This window comes from Amblyomma mixtum, chromosome 2 (assembly GCF_055824585.1).
Source record: "Amblyomma mixtum isolate Tamu chromosome 2, ASM5582458v1, whole genome shotgun sequence".
NCBI lineage: Eukaryota > Metazoa > Arthropoda > Arachnida > Ixodida > Ixodidae > Amblyomma > Amblyomma mixtum.
Window position 1 is genome coordinate 219,475,722 of NC_143013.1, and position 22,871 is coordinate 219,498,592.

The window sequence follows — 22,871 nt, forward strand, 5'->3', positions numbered from 1 at the left end:
GTGGCAGACGGGCGACTGGTTTTTCCACCATGGCAATGCCCCTGCTCACACAGCCCTGTCTCTACGACAAATTCGGACCAAAAATGGCATGACCTCTGTTCCTCAACCCTCATACTCACCCGACCTTGCCACGTGCTGCTTTCTTTGTTTCGTGGAATGCAAAGACAGGTGAATGGAAAGCGTTTCGCTGATGTTGCTGAGGTGAAGAAAAAAACGACGGAGGGACTGTCAAGCTTCACAAAAGATGAATTTAAACATGCCACGTGCTGCTTTCTTTGTTTCGTGGAATGCAAAGACAGGTGAATGGAAAGCGTTTCGCTGATGTTGCTGAGGTGAAGAAAAAAACGACGGAGGGACTGTCAACTTCACAAAAGATGAATTTAAACAATGTTTTGAAAAATGGAATGAAAGATTCGACAAACGTATCATTGTAAGTGGAGAGTACTTTGAAGGATATTGAAGGTCTGTGCTGAAAATGTCAACAAATAAGTTCAAACAAAAATAAGTCCGGTTTCTTTTGGGTACCCCCTCGTACAGCGCGAGCACGCTGTACGGTTTGCACTGCCCCGCCTGAAGTTTTCCCCCTCCCTCAGTTTAGCTGAAACCGACTGCACTCGCGGGTGCTAAGCGCTACGGAAACGGGAAAGACGGCGAGCAATGGCGGCTTTGGCCGAGCCAGCGCTCGTGACCAGTCGTGCGCCTCTCCCATTTTGCAGCACCCAGATGCTTGACGCGCCGGAGTGCGGCGGCGCAGGAGCCAAAGGGTTGTTTGCGCGTGCGCGTGGCTTCATAGAGCGAAAATCTTTTAGAAGGAGCCACGGTGGCCTTCATTAAGCACTCCTCGGCGCAGATGGGGCCGGCGGTGGCTCTTAACCTCACGCTTTGAAGGCGTTGGGCTTGGCCCTTGAAAAAGGAGGGTGGTATACTAGGGGATAACTTTTTTTTTTTTTTTCTTGGGAGGAAAGGGGGTCGGGGGCATTTTAGTAGACGCTATAGGAGCGCGATGCGATGGCTTCCAGACCCATGTGTGGTTCCCGTACCCCAGCAACACGGGTAGTCGGCCCAATATTGGAAACGTATTGGCATATGCCGGTCCTACAAGGGACCAGTGTGAAGCCATCCATTTGCAACATTGGGGCGATTACCCGTGCCGCTTGGGTATACACACTGTTCACTGATGAGCGACATAGATTAGTGTCGGTACTGACGGCCTTGAGTTAACAAACACGGCACTTCATTAATGAAAAATCTGGAGCGTAGGACAGTGTCTTTTCTCGTAATTTCTCGCCCTTGTGCAAGGGTGAATGTCAGGTCGAACGAGTCTTTGCCATTTCGAAACTGTGTCTGTTGCGTCGGCAACGTTCAGCAACGGGTCCGATTGTTGGATGCGCTTGCTTGCACTGCGATGGAGGTGCTGCGTAGAAACGCAGGGATGCTAGACGTTGGTCAACGCCGGGGAATCCCGGGCTTCGAAATAATCTCGAGCCCACGGCGAACGAAATAATCTCGAGCCCTCGGCTTCGCCGTGCTTTATCCGAGGTCTGACGAACGCACCGTTTCGAACGTAGATCTGTCGCTGCAGAAGAACCGGTCCGAAAAGGTCCGCCTCACGACCAGAACTCGGAGTCACGACCGCCGCTTTCGTGCGACGTACACGTGTGGGCTGAGCGGGTTCGATGCACCGGGCGGCTTTTCTGTTGCCATATCGAAAATAACGCGATGGTGACTCTGCATGGCGACTGTAATGCTCAGTGCCAACCGACAACACAATGTGCGCGAACACATTCGACCTGTTTACTAAGACTTGAGATGGCGCAGCTTTGTTAGAGCGTTTTCACTGGAGTCTTCGAGGGCCGAAATTCTATCGCATACAACGCCTTTCAACGAAACGCCGCCCCAAATGATCGTCGCGCGTCTAACAAGCCGACGACATGGAAACGTCACTTCTAATAACGTTGACGCGCGCCACACCGCCTCTCGGCCTAGAAGACAGGCCAACGCATCGTTCGCGCTTGTTTGCAGGGCGCAATAAGTGTTAATGCATCCGGAGGGAAATGAACGAGTGGGAAGGAAAGACGGTATATACACGCGTTTGCGCTGTCACGTACGCGTTCTCAAACGTATTGCCGGGGACCCGCCTGTTCACGCACGCGAACGATCGCTCACGATTCGCATCGTCAGCGACGACTAGCGAACGATTGGGTCGTTGACGTCCTCGCCGCGACCCGATGGAAAACCCCAGGAGTGCTGTTCCCGGGAAAAACTGCTTCGCGTTCTCGCCGCGCCACGTGCTTGCGACGCGTCCGCGAGGTGGCGCCTTCTCGGCTGTTGCGTCCGCGCATCTGTCGCTGCTTCCGGTGGGTCTGGAGACATCCGAATCCTCTGGGAACATCGCGCGCCTTCCCGAAATCCGAGCAACGTGTGTTGGACTTATTTTTCCATTTTTTTTTCCTTCCCCTCACCTCCGTGGAATGTGCGTGTCTTCCCTCCGCGCATCTATTTTCGCTTCTCTGGGCGCTTGACGAAGCTCCCCCGGCGAAGCGGACGGCGTTCTCATCGGTTGCTCTTGTCTGGGTAAAAGAAAGTTTGCGCGATGACGGGGCCCGCATCCGCTCTCGTATTTGCCCGGTTTTGCTATAGACGGTTGCTGTGTACCCTCGAAACGCCCTCCGTTAGGTGGTTCTGTGGCCCTCTGTGTCTCCACGAAGCTTTTGTTCACCAGCGTCCTTCTGGCCATCGGGCTGCGGGCAACTTTTAGTAAGTGCAGCCGTAATTAGGAGTTTCACAGGCCTCTACAGCTCCGTAGTACTAATGCCCCCATCTGTCCCTCTTAACCATTACCCCGTACAGCAGTGCGGCGCCATGCACCAGAGCAGAGAAGGTGAAATCTTAGGGCCCGTACTGCTCTGTTATCGACAAGCTGCTTGTGCCTTTGCCACTTGTTTGTCCATGCGACTGCCCTCCGACGCGAGCACTATCTGAAAACCGGCACTTGCTTTAAAATTCCGTTTCGTTTGCTCGACGCTGCACCGCTTCAATGCTCCGACAAACCTGCTCGTCGTTGTGCACGCCTGGTGCCGAGCTGGGAAGTGGTAGTGCGTTAGGTTGCCCGTGTTGTTCCATCTTTTGTTTGCCTTGTACCTGGGCGGCAGTGTTAGCATGTAGATCTGCATGCAGCCGTATCTAAACACATACTCTCCCGTCGCTGCCATCATCAGTGTCCAAACGACGAGCCATTGCGCCCATAGCCTGCGTGTGCACTGGAATCATTGTGCGACAGCTATTCGGAGTGGGCAGCAGTGCCTTGGCGGCGGCGGTTCTTTGGCCGAGGTCGCAGAGTCTTCGATTAGGGTGCTGACCTGCGGCATGACCGACGTGACGGCTGGAAGTCAGCAGGTTCGGAGCGCGCTGTGTTCGCGCGCCAATTCTCACCCGGGCGGATGTGTCAGGTGTCCTCCGTCTGCGCGCTTCGCTCGAAGTTCTGACCTACATGGCCCTCCGCCAGATGCGTTCACCCTGTCTCTACGTTCGAGTACGAGAACGCAGGAGCCTCTAGCCCCTCCGTTCACGTCCTTCCGGCCCGTTCCACCACCTCCTCTTCGCTCTCTGGCAGCGGCGTCTGTCGAAGCGGATGTCTCTGTCGCCGACAAGCGGTCTCGGGGCGCCTCGTCGCGCTCCGTCGCGAGCCAGGAAACGCTCCCCCGCCTCCCCACGCGCGTCGCCAATCTGCTCTCGGTCCCCGTTGACGGACGTGCAGGGGACCCACTGTCGGACGAGGTATCCTTGGCCCCGTTTGCTCGGCGCCCTTTCAGGTCGTGTTTGGCCGCGTGTGCCTAGCTCCCTATGCGTTATTACTTGTGTCGGGAGGAGCGTCGCTCGCGGGGGGTCTGCCCGCAATGAAAGCTTGCGTACGTTAGCGCTGTACACCACCGCCGAAACGCTCGCAAAGCTTGCTTTCCGGGCGTCGCCAGCACGGGAGCTGCGCAGCAAGTTGCTCGGGGCCTGCCGAGTCGCTGGCAGGGCCGCTCTATTAGGCTGTCCGGCTGCGATAACGATGCCGATAACGAGGCAGCTGGCCGCGCGTGACAAACGCGGGGCGAGGCAGAGAGTTCAATTGAGCCGTAGCGAAGCACGCGTGTGCGCAGTCCGGAATCGGTTGAAAGCGAGGTTGTTGCCCAAGCTCGGATGCGCGCATGCAGTCTCTGCGGCGTCCGCTTCTCCTTCGCTGGCAGGGGTGTGTCGAAACGCAGTGTTTACGGAAGGACGAGAAACGAGGCCGGGGGGCGGAGTGCGGAGAGGGCGCGTACACGCGAACACTGGTAGCCGCCGCTCCTAAGGCCCCGCTCCTACGAGGGGGGCCGCGGCGCAGCGCTCCGCCTGGGTGGGCGCGCGATCGCCGGGGCTAATTACTCTCGATTACCCCCCCTTCTGGGACGACGGTCTGGACGGTGCTCGAGAAACGCTGGCCATTCTTTAGGCATCGCCTGTTCGCGTACCGAATATTCGCCGCCTTCCGATCGACACGCAGCAGAGTGGCAGCACTTGCTCTCGTTCTTCCCAAACACTGCGGTCGAGGTGAGGCTGCGTACAGTGGCAGCCTCTTCGTCGCACTTTGAAGTGCTGTAGGCCATGCCTGTGCAACGGTATCTATCCTGTGCAAGGGTAGTGCTATCAGAGTCTGGTGTCCGAAGCGAATGCGTACAACCGCGTACAAGTCGCTCGCAAGCACCTCGCGTACAGTGCGCCGAGGCTGCTGCAGGGAAGGAAAAAGGAACGCGCGCAAGACCCCTGCCACCGGCGGCCATCTGGCAAAGGTCTACGTGGCCGCGCGGAATCGCGTGCGCGCCTTCTTTCGCAAACGGGCTACGTGTGTTTGTAGCGGCGTCCGCGACTCCGAAACAAGTGAAGGGGGGTCCGAGGCGGGGGAGGGACGTTTACGCAAACGAAAGCCGCCCCGCGTGGCGCAATCCCGCGCGGCTGCGCCTATTTGGAGTCCCGGGGCTTGGACCGCCTGCGCATTGGCAGCAGCAGGGCAAACATCGCGGACTCGGTGCGGCTGGAAACAGACCGAATGCCAGTGTGGTGTATAGTATATAGTGCTTCTTTGCGTCCCTCTGCCCAGCTGGTCTTCGGTTTGTGGCGAGAGCATGCAGGGGCTTCTTACCTCAATTCCTCGCGTACCTGCGAGCAAGTGTTGGCAGATATGAGCAGCTGTCTCCTACGGCCCGAATGTGGCGGCATCAACAGTCATGGACTATAGCCCTGTTTACATGAACCTGACAGGACCGGGTAGAGTCAGCGTCGGCTCGCCCCTGATTCGCCCCGCTTGTTGTCTACCTGAACTCGGTTCAAGCGCGTAAGTATCGCAGCGGCGCCTAGCGTCGATGAGGCTAGTCAAGCGAGTTAACCTACCCCCTGCAGGCGAGTTGACTCGCTCTGCCGCTTATTTTACTCGACCCTACAGCGTTTACACGAACCCGACAACAGGTTTTTTTTTACCCGACAAGCAAACTCGACTCTATCGAGTTCATGTAAACAGGCTCTATGAGACCACTCTTTGTAAAGCCGCTGTGCTGAAACAATCAAAGCATTCCAGTTTTGACAGAACAGCTCTGTCAGTTTAATGACTGCGCCTGCAGGAGGCATTGAAAAGCGAGATACGCAATGTTAGGGTCAAGGAGGATTTGTTTAAAAGGTTGCTGTTACGTTCGACGCCTACCGCGGAGTTACCTGTGCAAAGGAAATAGGCGGCTTTCTCGAGCCAGCCCTTTTAAATGGCAGAACGTCGAGAGTGAACATTTCCCCCGGCTACGGCCGGTCAGTAGAGGACCCGGAGCTGAACCTCGGACCACAATAATGGGCGTTGTGTGTGAATGGTAACCGCGAGACACTAAGGATAAAGTTTTTAGGATTCGGACTTTGCTGTGAACCATTAAATTTCGTCCTGTAACCCTAAGCCGGTCTGGGAAGCTTCCTTATGTGTGCCGTCAGATAGAAAGAACCTTTTGGGGGGTGTAACTACTGCTTTACCTTTCACAAAACAGTTTGCATGTCTCGAGACGACGAACTTCGATTCATTCGCCATATTTCGATGTGAACAGATTGTGCGGCTCTCGGGGCCTCTTCGCTAGTTTTTCTCGCCCGGGTTTTATTCACATATGTGGCGGGGACTGATCGAGTGTTCACTGCGTGCTAATGAAGTGTCTCCATTGTGTACCTGTACAGTTCTGACGCGTCACTATTGAACCGTTCGCCGATCTCGGGTGGGCGGTCAGTCGAGCGAGCGTTCTTTTTCAGACCGCGCCCCTAGTAATCGCATTACGCGTGTAATGCAGCCCTCGTGTGCATGCCTCGGCTCGCCTTTTGCACAGAGGTGCGGCGACTGCGAGTGATAGATTGTGCGGAGTTTTCTCGCCCGATCAGCGAGGTAGTTGCAACAAAGTTTGCGCTCCAAATACCCCCTTGCCCGCACCCCTGCTCGTCAGCCTCTTTTGTACCTTTTCTTGTTGCATGCGCGCGCGCGTGTGTTCAGGGCGGCTGGGCAGCTCTAAAGAGATAAAACGCGTATGCGGCGTGATATTTCGTGGGCGGGTGAGAACACGCCTGGATTAAGCGTTAACGCTGCCGCCTCGCGTGGGGGGCGAATACAATCCCGACCCGCTTTCTTCCGTTCGCGGAGGCGGAGGGGCGGAACACCTGTGCGGACGGCGCGGCCTCCGTGAAAGTGAGCGCCAGTAATCGCCTCGCCGCCGAAGAACGTTGGGGTCGTTCGGTGCCGATCGGGGCGCAGAACGCGTGGGCGAGCCCGGGTTGTCGATCCGGTTGCCGGCGCCTCTGCTGTCGCGTGACGTCGGCATAGCGCAGGAACCGCCTGGCTCACTTTTCTTCTTGTTAACGTCTTTGTCGCGCTCTTCACTCTTGCGTCACTCGTCTGCAGGCCGACAGCGGGTCGAAGTAGGTAGGTTCTGCTGTAGCCAACCTGTAAAAATCGCCGCTAGTGTACACGCGGACCGGCTGCTCGCACTTCTAAGCCGAAAACCGCGGAATCCGTCAGATCTGCACTGTTTCGTATATATACAGTCTTTGTCAAAAATTTAACAGCCCGAGGTGTTTGCTTCCAAGCCGTGTAGCGGGGCTTTTAAGCACATGTGACACTCCTAAGCTTGTGAGGGTTTAGGACTCAAGTTCCTCCCGCTTTCTTCCGATTAGGGTCCCTGAGTATGCACGAGGAACCGTGCTGCAGGGCTCAGAAGCAGACTGTGTACTTTTGACGAAGACTGTACAACAGCATCATCTCCTGGCGTCCTATCCCACCATCTTACCCGTTATCCTTTCACCGAACCTGTACTGACCCGCAGCTCGCGCCGCCTACGTAAGCTGAACCTTGGACCCCGGAATTAATACAATTCTGCTTATACTCTTGGCTTTGTGAGTTCGGCAGAATCGCAAGCGTAACATCCACACATCCATCGTGCCTGATCTAGCCAAACAAGAGATCCATCGCATTACGGCTACCTCTTTGTGATGCCGCCTCCTCCAAAGTTTTCACACGCATGAGCACGCTTTTCAGTTCTCCCTGCTTATTTTTTCTTTTTTTGTTGTTGTTAAAGGTGTTGCGGAGAAAGAACGAGTATTAAAGAACCTCTGCATGCTGCGAAAGTTAGCGTTGAGGCCGGAAGGGTGGCCTGCGTCGATGTATTAGGCAACGCATTTCAGCTTTCCTAATTGTTTGACTGTTATGTAATGTAATGATGCTTGGTGTAATGGTGCTCAGAAGCAGACCCCTTTTGCTGTGTACTTTTGACGAAGACTGTACAACAGCATCGTCTCCTGGCGTTTTCGGCATTTACAAAAGTTTCCATTCCTGTTTTACTGGCCTGTGTTCGACATCTGTGGCTGTATGGCATCTAGTCTCCCTACCACGCGTGGATTCAAGTGGGCCGTGAGATCGCATAATGGATGTAGTGCACATGACTCCGGTGGATTTCGCCGCATTATTGACGGCGTTCAGTTAAACAAGAAACGCAGGGCGTGTTTGCGGTACCACATGCGGACGTGTCAGTGGGCGCGCACGTCGCCCGTAAATGGAAGAAGCGCGCGAGAATCATATCGGTGTCTACGAAACGGGAGCCTCGTGCACGTTGGTCGGAGTCCGGAACCGTTAACGTTAGTGGCAGTTGGTTCTCTCGCGGAGAAAGTGAAGATGACGACCTTACAAGCAGCACGCCGGTTACGCTTTCGATTGATGTAATGGTAGCGCCAAGGTTGTATGTCGACACAGGCGTCAACCCTGAGCCCTTAAGCCCCAACTCCAACGACACTTCCTGGGCGTACGCGCTCAGCGTCGGCGCTCTTGGCGCCGCGCAACGACAGGCGCTGGCAGCAGTACGCATCTCCATGGTACTAGGCGCTGGCTAGCGCTGCCGCACGCTGCTCGCGCTTGTGCTCACGCTGCTGTGTGGTTGCCAGACCTTACAGGCAGATGCTGGCCAAAACAGTCTGACTGCCACAAGCGTTTTCGAGCACATTTCACTCAATCAGCACTCGTCACAAGCAAGATATCGGCTTACCTGTGCTTGGCAGGCTTGGCAGAATCTCCGCTGCCACTTCAAGCCACAATGCTGCCTTTATTAGCTTATTTTTATGGCTTTTATGGCTCGCCTGCCAGAGCGACGGCCGCCTTTCTACTGCGGCGATCAGACTTTCATTTATTATTTTATTTTGCGACATGGCGCGAACAGCCTCGGCACCAAGCAAAAATGTAGACAGCAATTGAAAAGCGCGCGAAAAGCCGCACCGGATGTCCCGAGAACCGCGTCCTTCCATTGGTGTATGAGAGACGTGACGGTGAGCAGCTTCCGGCGCTCGCGCTAGCGCTGGCGCAGATATCTAGCAGTGACAGATATCGGCGCCTCGCCGAGGTTCGCTGGCGTCTCCTGCAGTGCGCATGCGCAGACCGGTTCTAGCGTACGCCAAGAGCGCCGACGCTGAGCGCGTACGCCTAGGAAAGGTCCTTGGAGTTGGGGCTTTAGGGCACTTCTGACCAGAACGATGACTGCGTGAGATCTGTGCGATGGCGTGTATTCATCCATTCACTGGACATGAAGTCCGCTTTCAAGCACATGAAGCATAGGAAGGAATTGTAGCACAGTTATAGGATATGTATGCACTGTCACGCAACCTTGTGCGCTTAACCGAACTACCGTGCCTGTTCGTCAAGTTTCGCGTCGAAAGCAAGCTGCGCTCGCTTTCGACGCGTCTCGCGCAGCTGCTTTTCAATGCGTCGGGCCCATATATATATGAACAGTGGTTGTATGCTCTCGCTGGTTATAGGCTTATTCATCGCTCCGCCGTTTCTCGTTCTCCGATAGTTTTGTGCCGTGGAGCGCATAGGGCTCGCTCCGCACATTGTTCTCAGCTGCGTCGGCGAATCGTCGCGGATCACGCAAGGGGGGGGGGGAAGTCGTGCCGATACGGGCCAGTGAATATGGCGCGAGTGGACGGGGGGTAGAGGGGGGGGGGGGGGGGGGACTCTTATCAAGGAAGGAACTGCACGGAACAAACGTGGACTAGAGGGGAACAGGACAGGCGCTGTTCCTTTCGTAACGATGTTACGGCCGACTCGCTCACTTGGTTGTTGTGCTGGCGAACGCTGCTATCTTCTGAACATGTATATACGTAGTGCAGCGGGTCGCGGCAAGCGTGCGAGCTCTGTCGACCGAGGGCCTTTACGCTCCGTCAAGACGTGCGCCAGGAAATAATTTCTCCCCCTTCTTCCCCACCGGGCGCAAAGAGGAAACCCGGGGGACGGACGGAACGTTCTGCCCTTCGCCCTTTAGATTCTTCAGTTACCTTTTGCGCGTTTCCCGCTCTGCATGCATGCGCGCGCCGTTTGCGCAGTCGAGCGCGTGCAGGCAATGTGTGTACAAGTGTACGGGCTACCGCCTCATTTGAGCACGCGCGAAAAGGTTGTACTCTAGCAGCCGCACGCCAGTGCGCATTGGGGCCATTTGGAGCGTCTACATCTCCAATGACTGATGTATTCGCGGTGGTGTGCGTGTCCTGCCGTTCTGTAGCTGAAATAATTCGTCGCATTCTTCGCGCTCACATTTTCCTGTAGCTCGGCTAGCTGTGAGTGAACGGTTTGCTTTCTAGTGCGCCTGGAATTTATCCTTGACATGGCACGTCATTCGGAAGGCGAAAGCCTTTATGGGCTCATGACTCGCCGGCGTGTGTGCCCGCAGGAGTTGTCCCACACTAGCTGTCAATCAAACTGATGACGTCAACATGGCGTAGTATGTCGTAACACAAAATTGTCAACAATGCAAGAGCGGGGGCTAGTTGGTGCTTCATGCTGATAATTCGCGCTAAACGCGCTTTGTCCGTTTGTGTTTTCGTGTGTCTGTGCCTTTTAGCGCGAATTATCAGTACCAAATAGTCGCACCTTAGCTGTCAATTAAACACTGACGACGTCATTAACACCGCGTAGTATGCTTTAACGCGAAAATAATTAAAATGTATAATTAAAATTAATCAAAATAATTAATAAAGCTAATGCCGTCATCAAATTTCATAGTATGTCGTAACCGGAAGTGTACTGCGCATGCTCAGGACGTCACTTAGGACGTCATCACCGCGCAGTAACAGGGGCAGCAACAGAGGCGGAAATGGCTTTCGCCTTATCGCACTTTGGTAAGAACAAAGTACCTCCCAGAATTTTTTGTGGAAGCATTTTTCTCCTTGAGGTTATAGTTTACGGTTGCTGCATATGTGCACACTTATCGCTGTCCTGATATTTTTTCTCCTACACCAATGTGCCCTCTCATAAGAGGCACGTTTTCTTTTAATGACGACTTCCGAACGGCCAGCTTTGCTTGCCGCCTGGCGTTCGTCAAAGCGTTTCTATTACTGCTTTCTCATCTCCCTTGCCTCATATAAGGCTGACTGCCAGATTGCGCCACGATTACCACTGAGGCTATGGGATGTCCTCGAAGTATACGCCACGACCTTGCGTTTGCCTGAACGAATTCGTCAGAGCGTCCTTGCATTGGTGACGCCAGTACCGCGCTACATCAGTGACGACCGTTAATTCGAATCGTAGTTGTGCACGAGACCATAGATTCGAACAGAGTGGCAGAGATGGTGCTAAATTGCCGCTAACGAGACCCGAAACTACTCCCTTTTCTGCGTTTTGAGTATTTCTGTTGCGTCGGCATGGCCGTATAGTGTGCTGTAGACGGGCATTCCTACCTGACGAACAGCATGCAGCACACGCGTCGCCCTCAGCCTGCTATGCGTCGCCATGAAAATGAAAATTGCCTTTTTCACGTTCGGGCCGCCGCGGTGGCTCAGTGGTTATGGCCCTCGGCTGCTGACCCGAAAGACACGGGTTCGTTCCGGCCCCGGCGATCGAATTTCGATGGAGACGAAATGCCGTGTATACTGTGCGATGTCAGCGCGCGTTATAAAGAGCCCCAGGTGGTCGAAACTTATCCGGAGCCCATCACTGCGGCGTTCTTCATAGCCTGAGTCGCTTGGGAACGTGGAACCCCGTGAAACCAAAACTGAACATTTTTCGCGTTCATTTTTGCGGTTACGCTTGCGATTGTGCGCTCATAGGACAATTCATGGAAGAAAACGATCGAATGGCGGTGTTTTGTTTGGGGTGACGTACAGATGGGCCGTTCTCACGCTTGGTAGGATGCTGATTTGCAGTTTCAAAAGGATACCGAGATATCGAAATAAGCACAAACGTGGCCCATTTCAGAGTCCGCTGCGCTTGTTTGATGCACTGGAAGCGGGAACGGGTTCGCTAAGTGCTCCAAAACGCTTTTAATACGCGCCCGTTTAGTTTAAATAAGCTTAAACGACCGGGAAAGTCATTTCTGACGTCTCGAGAACAGTCAGTGTGGTCAGTCCCCATGGATTCGAGGAATTTGAAGGGGAATATTCTCGGTGTGTGCGCATAGGTTTGCGTGCGAGTAGCGCGTTGCCGGGTGCGCCCAGCTGAGTCCGCGGCGCCGCCGCTTTGGACGCGGAAACGGGCCGGTGGCGTGGGTCTGAGCGGACCCCTGCTTTGTTCCGGTACGATGCGCCTCCTCCGGCCACGGACACAGAAAAGGGAGGAAGAAAAAAAAAAGAAATTCGGAGACGGGCAGGTTCCGCGTTAACCGCGAAAATTTCGCCGCCGCATGGTTTTTTCAGTGTGACTCAGCGCGGGCGCTCTGCGAACCGTTTCGGTCGTCTCGTTCTTTACTTATTCCCCCCCCCCCCCCCCTCCCCCCTTTTTTGTTTCCCCGTTGCCGGCGTCGGCGCGGAATTGCAGGGTTGCGCGAGAAAGGAGAATTGCATCGTCGTAATAACGGTACGCGGGTTTTAGAACTATAAGCCCTCCCCCCTCTAAACGGACTCGGGGAAGCGAAGCGCCCGAGTGAATTTCCTCGCTATAAGCCAATTGCCACACTGCCCTGTCCTGCGCTGTCGTTACACCGTGCGGGAAGCATCGAGCCGGTCGCTTTCGTCTTCTTCTCTGGGTGGTTTTGACCGCGATCGTGTTTACCGGAACGTCCTGCCTCAGTCGATAACCACGAATGTTGATAATTGCTTCGCTTGGACGGGACAGGCGAGCCGGTTGAAGCTTTTCCTTCCGAGCTGGGTTCTTGAATACGACTGGAACCTGCATCAGTGCGCCTTCATCGGTTCTAACGCAGTGTGCGTGCACGGGGAAGTGAGACGGATAAATCTGTTTAATCGTTCGTCGTGAGGTCTTGCGGCGGGTGCACTAATTAGTGTTGCCGCCGGCGTGTAGTTGTCGTGGCAGGAAAATTGTGACCGATAGAGATCCCATCCAAGGGTGGGCCTGGGATTGGCCATGTGGGGAAGACGGAAGGGGTTGGCCTAGCTGTCGCTTTCGACTCGACCCCGACTCGACCCCGAAGCGGCAAGTTTGCAGGTGTCTTCTTGTTTTTTAACATCAGTACTGTAACGCGCGGGCACACCTTGTACATACATGTGCGTTTCTCTTTTTCTACCGATTTGGACGTATACCGTCCTGCGCGATCACCCGTACAGACTCCAGAGCGCATTTCGATTGACTGCCTCGCTAATCAAGCACTCGCTCGCCTTGTACGGAGTCTATAGGGCCCCGCGCGACGCACACATAGGCTGCATGCTGAACTTGAGGTTGTGTCGTACGGGACTAATAATGCCTCTTGTTCTCCCCGTGTGTGCAGGCGGTGAAGCTTGAGAGCGCCCACCCGGCGGGCCGCACGCGCTACCTGGTGGTGGTGTCCCGGACCAACGCGGTGGGCGCCGAGGAGGCCTGCCTGCTGGGCATCGACTGCAACCACCGCACCACCATCGGCCTCGTCATCCCCGTGTGGGCGGACGCCCGCATCACCCTCGACGGGGACGGGTGCGTGCACTCCTCCTCCTCATCCTAAAACCCTGTTGCTGGCTTCCGTGCTGCCGGGGTCAACAAGTCTCGCGTTGGGCACTCGCAGCGCACGGTGACCGGATAGCAGCAAGTGTCGTGTTGTCGCGAACGCCAACAGGCGGTGTCACGTCTGGCCTGTGCTTGACATGGGACTCATACAGTGTGTGCCATATCAGCGCGGCTTCAGGCTCCTTCTCTCCAGATCTCTGCGCCTGTTCTCACTTCACGGTGAAACCTATACTTCTCTCCGCTTTTAGAGCCGGTTTGGCATTCCTCGTGTTCCCTCGTAAGGATTATATACATACGTGAATGTGAAATATGAAAGGATCGTGCGTCCGAAGTAAAATTTAGAACAGGTTGCTTTTCATTCATCCTTGCGGAATAATAAAGGCTGATTGCATGCTGATAAAGTCATCTCTCATATACTGCTTCAACTAGTACCCATACGTCAAGCAAGACGAGCCCATTATTTGGCAGCCTGAGAGCTGCCGACGTTGCTGAAATGACGCGGCTGCCGATGGTCTCAGTCTGCGGATTCGCATGTCCTGATCAGGGTGTCGAACCTGAACCGAACCTGAACCCGAAACCGGAACCGAACCCGAATTTTCGGCCGGAACCGGAACCGAACCGAACCCATATTTTTTTTCGCCATCTTGGAACTGAACCCGAACCGGAACGATTCAAAGGAACCGTTCCGAACCGGTTCGGGACTCGTTTCAGCACCACTTTTTTTGCAATCTGGCATACTTGTTTTTTTGAGACAAATTGAGATGGTCGCGCGCGTAGATTTACCCACCCGTCGCTGTCTGCGCTGGAAAGTGTGAAAACTGCACCCAGTATATGCGACAGCAAAATTATAGGAAGTCTGCTGCCTGGGAAGGAACCTAATTGGCGCTTCTGTAATGTACTACCGCCAAGTATAATAAAGAATTGCACGTCAGGTTTATATAGAACCTTGAGTTATTACTCCTCCCCTTTTACATGTTTGCGTATGGTTTTAATCTAATTGTTAGCACTGCTCTAACACAGTAAGGGATTATAGACATCAAATTTTTGCTTGCGTGCTTTCTTTTTTCAAACGATGGACATTGGTATACATGGAGCACCCCGTGGTATTAGCCTACACATAATAAATAATTTATATTTCAGTTTCTTCTTAATGCTGTTTCTGTTTAATAAGCAGGACGATGGCTATGACGTGTAGTGGAATTGAGTTCACGTGAGGCGCGAAAAAAAAAACGGCTATATAACTGCTGATACGTCGTTCGTTGTAATTCTAGATCTTGAAGCAGGCTGGTTTAAGTGCTGTAGTGAGTCAAAAGAAAGCATCAGCGTTTTCTTGCAGTTTTTCCGCGCCTCACGTGACCTGATGTCCAACCACACGACACAGCCGACATTTGGTTGACGAAACCGAAACAGCATGGGAGAATAAATTATTTTCTAAATTATTTAGTGGCAGTAGGCGACTACCACACGGTGATCCATGCATTATAATATCTCGGGTGTCATTTCAAAGAAGAAAACACGCAATAAAATTAAGTGTCTGTAGTCATTTAGGCACCGATTTAGAAAAGCTTCCCTTTCTTTGCGTCTTTTACCACAATTATGTGAAATCTTAGCGCGAAGACCAAACAACGTTGTGGTGGTGGTTTTTGAGGAAAGGAAATGGCGCAGTAACTGTCTCACATATCTGGATGGACACCTCAGCCGCGCCGTAAGGGAAGGGAGGAAGGTAGGAGTGAAAGAAGAAAGAGAGAAACAGGTGCCGTAGTGGCGGGCGCCGGAATAATTTCGGTCACCTGGGGATCCTTAACGTGCACTGACATCGCACAGCACAAAGGTACCTTTTGCGTTCCGCCTCCATCGAAATGGGGCCACAGCGACCGGGTTTGAACCTGGGTACATCGAATAGGTAGCTGAGTGCCCTAACCACTGAGCCACCGCATTGGGTACAGTGCAACATTTACTTTTGTTGGCGTTCGTTGTCTCAGACAGCAGGAGCGAAATGAAATCCCTCACGATGGATCAGTTGTCCAATAAAAAAAAAATGGCTCAATGGCTGTGGAGCGCGGTTGCAGTTTCCAAGGTTGCGGGTTCGATCCTGACCTCGACGGCCTCATCTGGATGACGGCGAAATTCAAAAACGCGCGTGCGCTGTTGCACATCGAAAAACCCCAGTTGGTCTCCGTTAATCTCGAGTCCTCCACTACACTTTCCATACTATAGCCCCCGTGTCTATTCTACACGTTAAACCCGAGATATTAATACTATTATTAACAAATAAAGGATGTATAAATTGGCTTATCTTCTTTTTAGGATCGGAATATTGTTTATTGAACGCGACGGAATTAAGCAAGGAAAGGAGGGCTCTTGGTAGCGATGGAGGTATAAGGAAAAAAAATTAAATACCGGTTACACAAAGGGTCAATACGGAAATGCATGCGCTCGCTGACATGCGAAGTGATTGCGCCCCGAAAGATGAAACTGCAAAGAAATGTAACTGCGATAAAATGATTTCATTATGCCGATTCGTTGAAATTCTTCGATCCCGACTACGCCGGTCGAATTTCGATGAAGGCGAAATTCTAGAGGCTGTTAAGAGTGGACAACGAGGCCTGGCGCCGGCGGCAGAAGCATAGACGACGACGGCCGGGGGTTGTTGCTCTCCAAATCACCGAACCTCCGAACCGATCGAAGGACGCTGTCTCCCACGGGCCTGGGAGAAATTACTGTCAGACGAGTGTCGTCGTTAGGCAGAGATGCGGCGAGAACTTGTGACAGCAGCAACAACGCTGGAAGCAGAGATGCACAAGAAGCAGCTGTATACAGCGGTATACGCTGGCCGAGTCGGCCTTCGGGTCACCGGACTGGATGATGCTACGCAGGGTCACGCTGAGCGAGGCTGCTAATTGAAAGACGCTGTGTAGAATGGGTCTCGTGCTTCGGCCATCCGGCGGGGGAGTTAGAGAAGGTTCAACCACCTGCGAGGAGACTGAGGGATTCTGCTTTCCCACGGAGGCAACGCACAGAAAACTTGCGGCAGTGGTCAAGGTGACGCATCTGTGTTTGATGACTGTCTTCCCCTTCTCATCCCTCGAGCTGTGAGAGAGCGAGAGAGCTTCAGCACCGCCCCGTGCCGTGGGTGGTACCGCCAGCGTCATCAATGGCCCATCCGATTGGTCAACGTTATTCGAACCAAGTTCCCCGGTCAGGGATCTGGGGAACGCGAACCGTATTTAACGGGATGTTGTTGTGTGATCGGAGGATGGCATTCGATTTGCATTCGATTCGATTCTCTTCTGTAAATATGTAGAATAAACCCTTCTGTACAGTTTCCTCGTTAACGCAGTCCGACATCGTCATTCGGAGCCGGTACCTGCGGGGCTAAACGAGTTAGTCATCTCCAGGACCCCTCCGTCTTCAACTCTGGTTCCAGCGGTGGGATAGAAGCCCCATCTTTAACACTGGTTCCAGCGGTGGGCTTGTGTGGCCCACTCCCAACAAGGCCCGTGTACTGTGCGATGTCAGTGCACGTTAAATAACCCCAGGTGGTCGAAATTTCTGGAGCACTTCACTACGGCGTCTCTCATAGCCTGAGTCACTTTGGAACGTTAAACTCCCATAAACCATCACCATAAACTAACCCTATTCTGCTTATAAAAAATCGATGCCAATCGCTAGCGGGCGGCTTCATCACTCGTTTCTCGGACTGCTCGATCTTGAATTCTTTGTCTGGCGGCTTATATCTATATGACTTTTCGCTGTGATACTTCCGGTTCTTGGTGTGTGAGACGACAGGATGCTTATGACTGTTGGCGTTTTTCGTATAACGCATCAGTGACTGCATAGGTTGAGCATTCACAAGAATCCGCCTCGGCTACTTATATGTTGGTGGGTTTAAAGTCCCAAAGCGACTCCGGCTATGAGGGACGCCGTAGTGAAGGGCTCCGGAAATTTCAACCACCTGGGGTTCTTTAGCGTGCACTGACACCGCACAGTACACGGGCCTCTAGAATTTCGCCTCCATTGAAATTCGACCGCCGCGGCCGGGATCGAACCCGCGTCTTTCGGGTCTGCAGCCGAGCGCCGTAACCACTGAGCCACCGCGGCGGCACAGGGTACCGGTCGGTGATCGAGAGAAGGGGTGAAAGTTGTTGACAGTGTACTTTTGCCGGTGAGTGCCCTGATGTGCGCCCCCCCCCCCCCCCCCCCCACACACACACACACACACACACACACACAGCGCAGTTACTTTTTGGAAAGGAGGCTATACTGGTAACGCAGTAAAAGGAACAAGTAAAAGAGTATGCATGCTCCGAGTGGGATTCGTACCAGTGGCGGGGCAACAGAAAAGCCCGTTTAGAGATAGATGCCTTTGGCTAGTCGGCCGTCTACAAGGCTTCTTTGTATGGTTGTTGCATAGGATATTGGGAACCTCCCTGACCCTCCGCGTGCATTACTTAAGCGGGTCAAATTCAGCGATCTCAGCATAAGGCCTCACGCCCCACGACTCCCTTACTCCGCCCGCACATGAAGATTACAGACGGCACACACGTCAAGAAAGGGGAACCAATGAGGAGGTTGAACGTGCGCAGCATATTCCTCCTGCGCTAAAGAGCACTGTTCTCTGAACAGTGACCTCTTTGAACGTGGCGGTTCTGCGTGTTCATTCATCATGCGGATTTTCCACACACTAAATAGTCCTCTGAACACGAAGAATTCGCACGGAATTCCGGACTTTTTCATCGCAGATAGAAATGTTATAATGAAATGCATGATTTCAATGACTTTTTTAAGAGACTGTTGAAGTATTCCCCTCAAGAACACAGCATCACGACAAAAATATCATCTTATTGCTCAATGGTTTCTCGTTGCTCGCCTAGGTAGAAATTCACTGACAATGGCACAAACGTCGCGAAGGCACGTCCTAACGCGTAAGGTCCATGTTTTAAGCGTTAAAAGGTTTCTGCAGCCGATTGAATCTACAGTCAAGCCTACTTATAAAGAAACTGATGGTCACGCGCATCTGGCTCGTTACATCCGATGTTCGGAGTAAAGGATTGTTCGTATAACAGTAAAAAATATTCAGGCCGCTAAAACTGGCGTTTATTTCTCATAAATCTGCGTCACGCGCGCCTACTTGTGCAAAGCAGAGCCGCCCGCGGCTCTTTCCAGGCTATCTTGGGCGGTTATTTAATCATCGTCGAGACCCTTGCTGCCAACTATCAAATTTAGAGACGGGATATAATTAATCGCAGTTGAAGTGTTCACGCGTCCACGACAACTGGTGACAGGTCGGCCACATGAATGAGATTCCTGGCAGTGAGGGAGAGCACTTATTTGGTGTTCAACGTCTTCGTCAGAGCACGCGCTTCTGCGATTTTCTGGTCCGCACCTCCACCTATGCATCAACGAAGCGCTGCCACAAATGTACATGCGTCAGATCACGTCTCTTTTCGAGCTTCATCTGTCGTTCCTGGGCTCATGCAGCGACGAAAGTAGCGCCGACTGGGCGGGCTGTGCATATCACGTGACCAGCATGACCAGCAAGGCTTTCAAAATTCTCAAATCGCTGCTGTTAGTTCATCCACGGCCATGTTCAGTATAGCTTCGCTTTCAACAATGGCAGTGTCTCGCGCGCACCACGCTTCTTTCATTTGAGATGCTTTGGCCAGTCGGCGAAAGTGATGGGCAATAATTGCACTCGTAAGCCATCGACGAGGGCTTGGCCGGAGGTTACTTACTGTTTCAATAGAAAGTTATAGCATATAGTTATCGTGTTTACTTTGCCGTCTACAGTGTTACCGGACTCTGGACTTTCCGGTTAGCGCTGCGCACGGCAGTGCCGCCTTTTTATTGCATTTCTGGTTGTTGTGTTCTTTCCGGGGCGGTTTTATGAAGGTTGAGAGGCGCTCTTTTATATCGGCGCTTACTGGAAGCACGACCTCTTCAACCTCGAGGGTGGTTTACTGCGCCTCCTCGTTCGCTATAACCGAGTGGTGTGGCGAAAGTTGTTCGTTGTATCTGCGACGAATTTCCATTGCCCTTATGCATATTTTGACGGCAGCACCGCACACGTTCGTAATAATAGAGCGTTCGTTATATCTGCGGCCGTTATAAATGGGCTCGGCTCTATATCCGTTGAATTCGCCTGAACACACTGATATTAAGAAAGGTTAAGTAAGGCTGTAGATATATGGGTAGAAGAAGTAATGACCGATCGCAACCTTTATCATCTGCCTTATGAAGAAACCGTGCAGATATCCTAAGGAAAAGCGAAGATTGAGAAAAAACCAAATGTATGAGCGCAAAGTACAGAAAAGAGAGGCGAGCACTTCGTCACCTATTAAGCACACCGGCCAGAAAGGGGTTTGTAGTTTTTAATGCAAAACAAAATGCCTGAAACAAGTTGGTGGAGAAATGGTGCTAGCCAGATTCACCAGACTTTATCGAGGGCGCAAAAAATTCTGTTGACGCAAAGGCAGCCTTTGATAGCACCCCAGGAAAAGTCACAAAATTCTATGTGGTGCAAGTGTTCCTTCTTCTTCGCACAATGCTGCACTTGCAAGAATGTTGCAGAGCAGCGTCGCAACGAAGATGTTGCCAATTTTTGTCCATACAGAAACGAAGCGTTCTCAACCCATCCAAGCGTGTTTTTTTTATCATACTCTATTTAGCAGAATAAGAAAGGTCGACGTCGTTATAATAAGCCAAACTCTTAATTTCTCTCTGTACTAGCTGGAAGACGCGATTAGCTGTGTTTTTGAAGATACTGAGCTATCGGGACTCGAGTTATATAACGTGAGTCACAAAGCCAATGTCGAAGAGGCGATTTAAATAAAATATGTTTCATAAGCTGTGGATGTTTGGGAGGGCCAGTGCTCTCACGAGGCTCTCGTTGAGTTATGGATGGGTGGTGGAAGGTTTTCGCATATTCTCGTACCTTACATGTAGTAAAGCAGCGAGGGGGGAGGGGGAGGGGGGGGGGGGGGGATACTGGCAAATCGGTTTCGGGGCGACGGAAAGGTGCCTGTCTGTATATAGGTGCCGATGCATGACAGCTTCGTTTCTCAGTAGAGCGCGGGAACGTAGAGGTCGCGTTCGGCGGTCATGTGGGCGCCCGCGTAAGTACGCTGCGATCGAGGAATTCCCAACTTACTCAGGCTTCAGGAGAGACCTATTACTCGCGTGATGGGGTCTCCGAAACTGCTCAAACTGGAGGGTTTTGTAGATCCAAATCCACCCGCTTTTCGCCTTATACCTCATAAGATAGATTATAGCGTATACATAGCCGATTTACATTAATTTGAGTTGATTTCATTGTCCGGCTCTAGCCGTAAATTCGTCTTTTTTCAGCGGGCAATAAATAAAGAGGGTCAAGTGAGAACATCTCGAATTAAACAAATTTGTCCATTTTTATTTCATATACCGATGTGCCAGTGTGCCAGAAAAAAGTAAACAGCATAACTTTTTTTTTGTCCTGAACCCGTTTGAACCGGTTCGAACCGGAACGGAATGGTCCTCTGGAGCCGAACCCGGAACTGAACCCGAAAGGCGTGAACCCGTTCCCTGCAAAACTGCAAAACTCCAAAACTCCGAAACTCCAAAACTCCGAAACTCCGAAACTCCAAAACTACAAAACTACAAAATTCCGAAACTCCAAGACCCCGAATCTCCAAAACGCCGAAATTCCAAATCTCTGAAACTCCAAAACTCCAAAAATCCGAAACTCTGAAAATTCGATACTCCAAAACACCAAAACTCCGAAACTCCGATCTCGTCGACACAAAGGAGGTCAGTGCGTTGGTCGATACGGGCGCAGATTACTCTATCCTTAGCGGACGGCTTGCGACGGCCCTGAAAAAAGTGACGACACCCTGGGACCGAAAAAATTCCGGTTCGACACCCTGGTCCTGATACATAGCTGCTTCGTACGTCCGTTACTCCAAATTACAGCCATTCTGTTTAAACCGCACTGGAGCGCCGTAAATCAAGGCAGCAGATTTAGTCGGGCAAAATTACTAGGAACTGCGCGTTGCTGCGAGTCGCGCCTTAATCGGCAATAACGCTGGAGGGTTTACTGTTTAGAATTTTTTTTTTTTAGTGCCTGTACATCAGACATGACATGGGTGTTGTGTAGCAATTAATCTGCTCCTTCATCCTCTCCCTCACTGTACGCTCCAGGTGTTTGCTTTGATTGACGCAGTTGGAGATGAGTGCCAAGAAGGCTGATTGCCGTTCCTTTCCTCACAACTGCCCGCCTTATTGTGGGTACCAGAAAAAAACATGACACGAGCTCGTTGTTTCGCTCAGGGCAGTTTTAAGTCGTTGAGGCTCCGCAGTTCCCGCGTCATCAATGCCCGTGCCACACGGGCCCAAGAAATGGCAGTAATTGCTTCAGGCCTTAAGTTTGTTGATGCCATTATTTTCGGAGTTGATGCTACACGTCCACATTTAATGCCGTTGTCGAAAGTGAGGGTGACGATAACGCTTGCTAGGCAGTCAAAAAGTTTCACCTGATTATAAACAGTAATAATGAGCTCAATATCCCGGCAGTGTTGTTGGGATGTGATGTAAAAATTATTTACGAGAAAATACGGCTGTTCTTAATGTACAAGTAGAAAAAAGTAACCATAGACTCGCATGTCTACACACAAGTCTAGAGTATCTATCAGAAATGCTGGTAAAAATAGCGCCTTTCGCATCGAAAATGTAGTATAGATGCCTCATCTACCTGAAAGTTACGAATTAACCATTTACTACTGGCTAGGAAGTTGTTACTAACAAAGTTGCATGCTTTTCTGCGTGTGGAACGGGGACGAGAGTACGCAGTGCGCGGGCGAATGAGTTGTGGCGAATTCAGTTGGTCGCGAATGGCAGTAAGGCTCACATCATTAAATCTCTGCGTGTGGCACCGCACGAATGCCATTAAAACCTAAGGCAGTAAGCACTTAATGGCATAAAATCTGCCCGTGTGGGACGGGCATTAGAGAGACACATAATGCATTGAGGCAGAAGGCTGATCGGATCCGGGCATTCGTCCGTCTTTTGGCAGTGCAGGATGGTTTCGCTCTAACATGCAGTTGGGTGCTACGACTAGGTTTCCGTTGCCGCTTGTCCGAGAGTGCAGAGCGAGGTCGTTGGCCTCGTCTTCCCTTTCCCTCTCTCTCCCCCTCCTCCTGCAGCCCCGCCTGTGCACACGTCCGACGCGTGTACACAAACACGGGAGTCCGAAGCGCGCGCTCATCCATATCCGCGTCTCTCGTTTTGGAAACTGAGGCTCTCTCTGCAAGTCCACGTGGGCCTTTTCTTTATCCCCGGCCATCGGCTCACTCCCCCCGGGGGGCCCCCACTGGCGCCGATAACATGCGCCGTTTACGTCTAGCGGCGTCGCTTTCGTACGAGCCCGGCTGTGTATCCCAAACAGAGGGCCCGA

At 52.4% G+C, this 22,871-nt stretch overlaps 1 protein-coding gene across 3 annotated transcripts in view; it reads left to right on the forward strand.

The window, feature by feature from the left end:
- ssh (Protein phosphatase Slingshot) overlaps positions 1-22,871 on the forward strand; it is a 296,033-nt gene that overhangs the window by 225,330 nt on the left and 47,832 nt on the right. For all 3 annotated transcript variants that reach the window (XM_089573131.1, XM_089573129.1, XM_089573130.1), the window contains exon 5: positions 13,233-13,414. In XM_089573131.1, the coding sequence (XP_089429257.1) occupies positions 13,233-13,414 (182 nt within the window). The remainder of the gene's footprint in view (positions 1-13,232; positions 13,415-22,871) is intronic.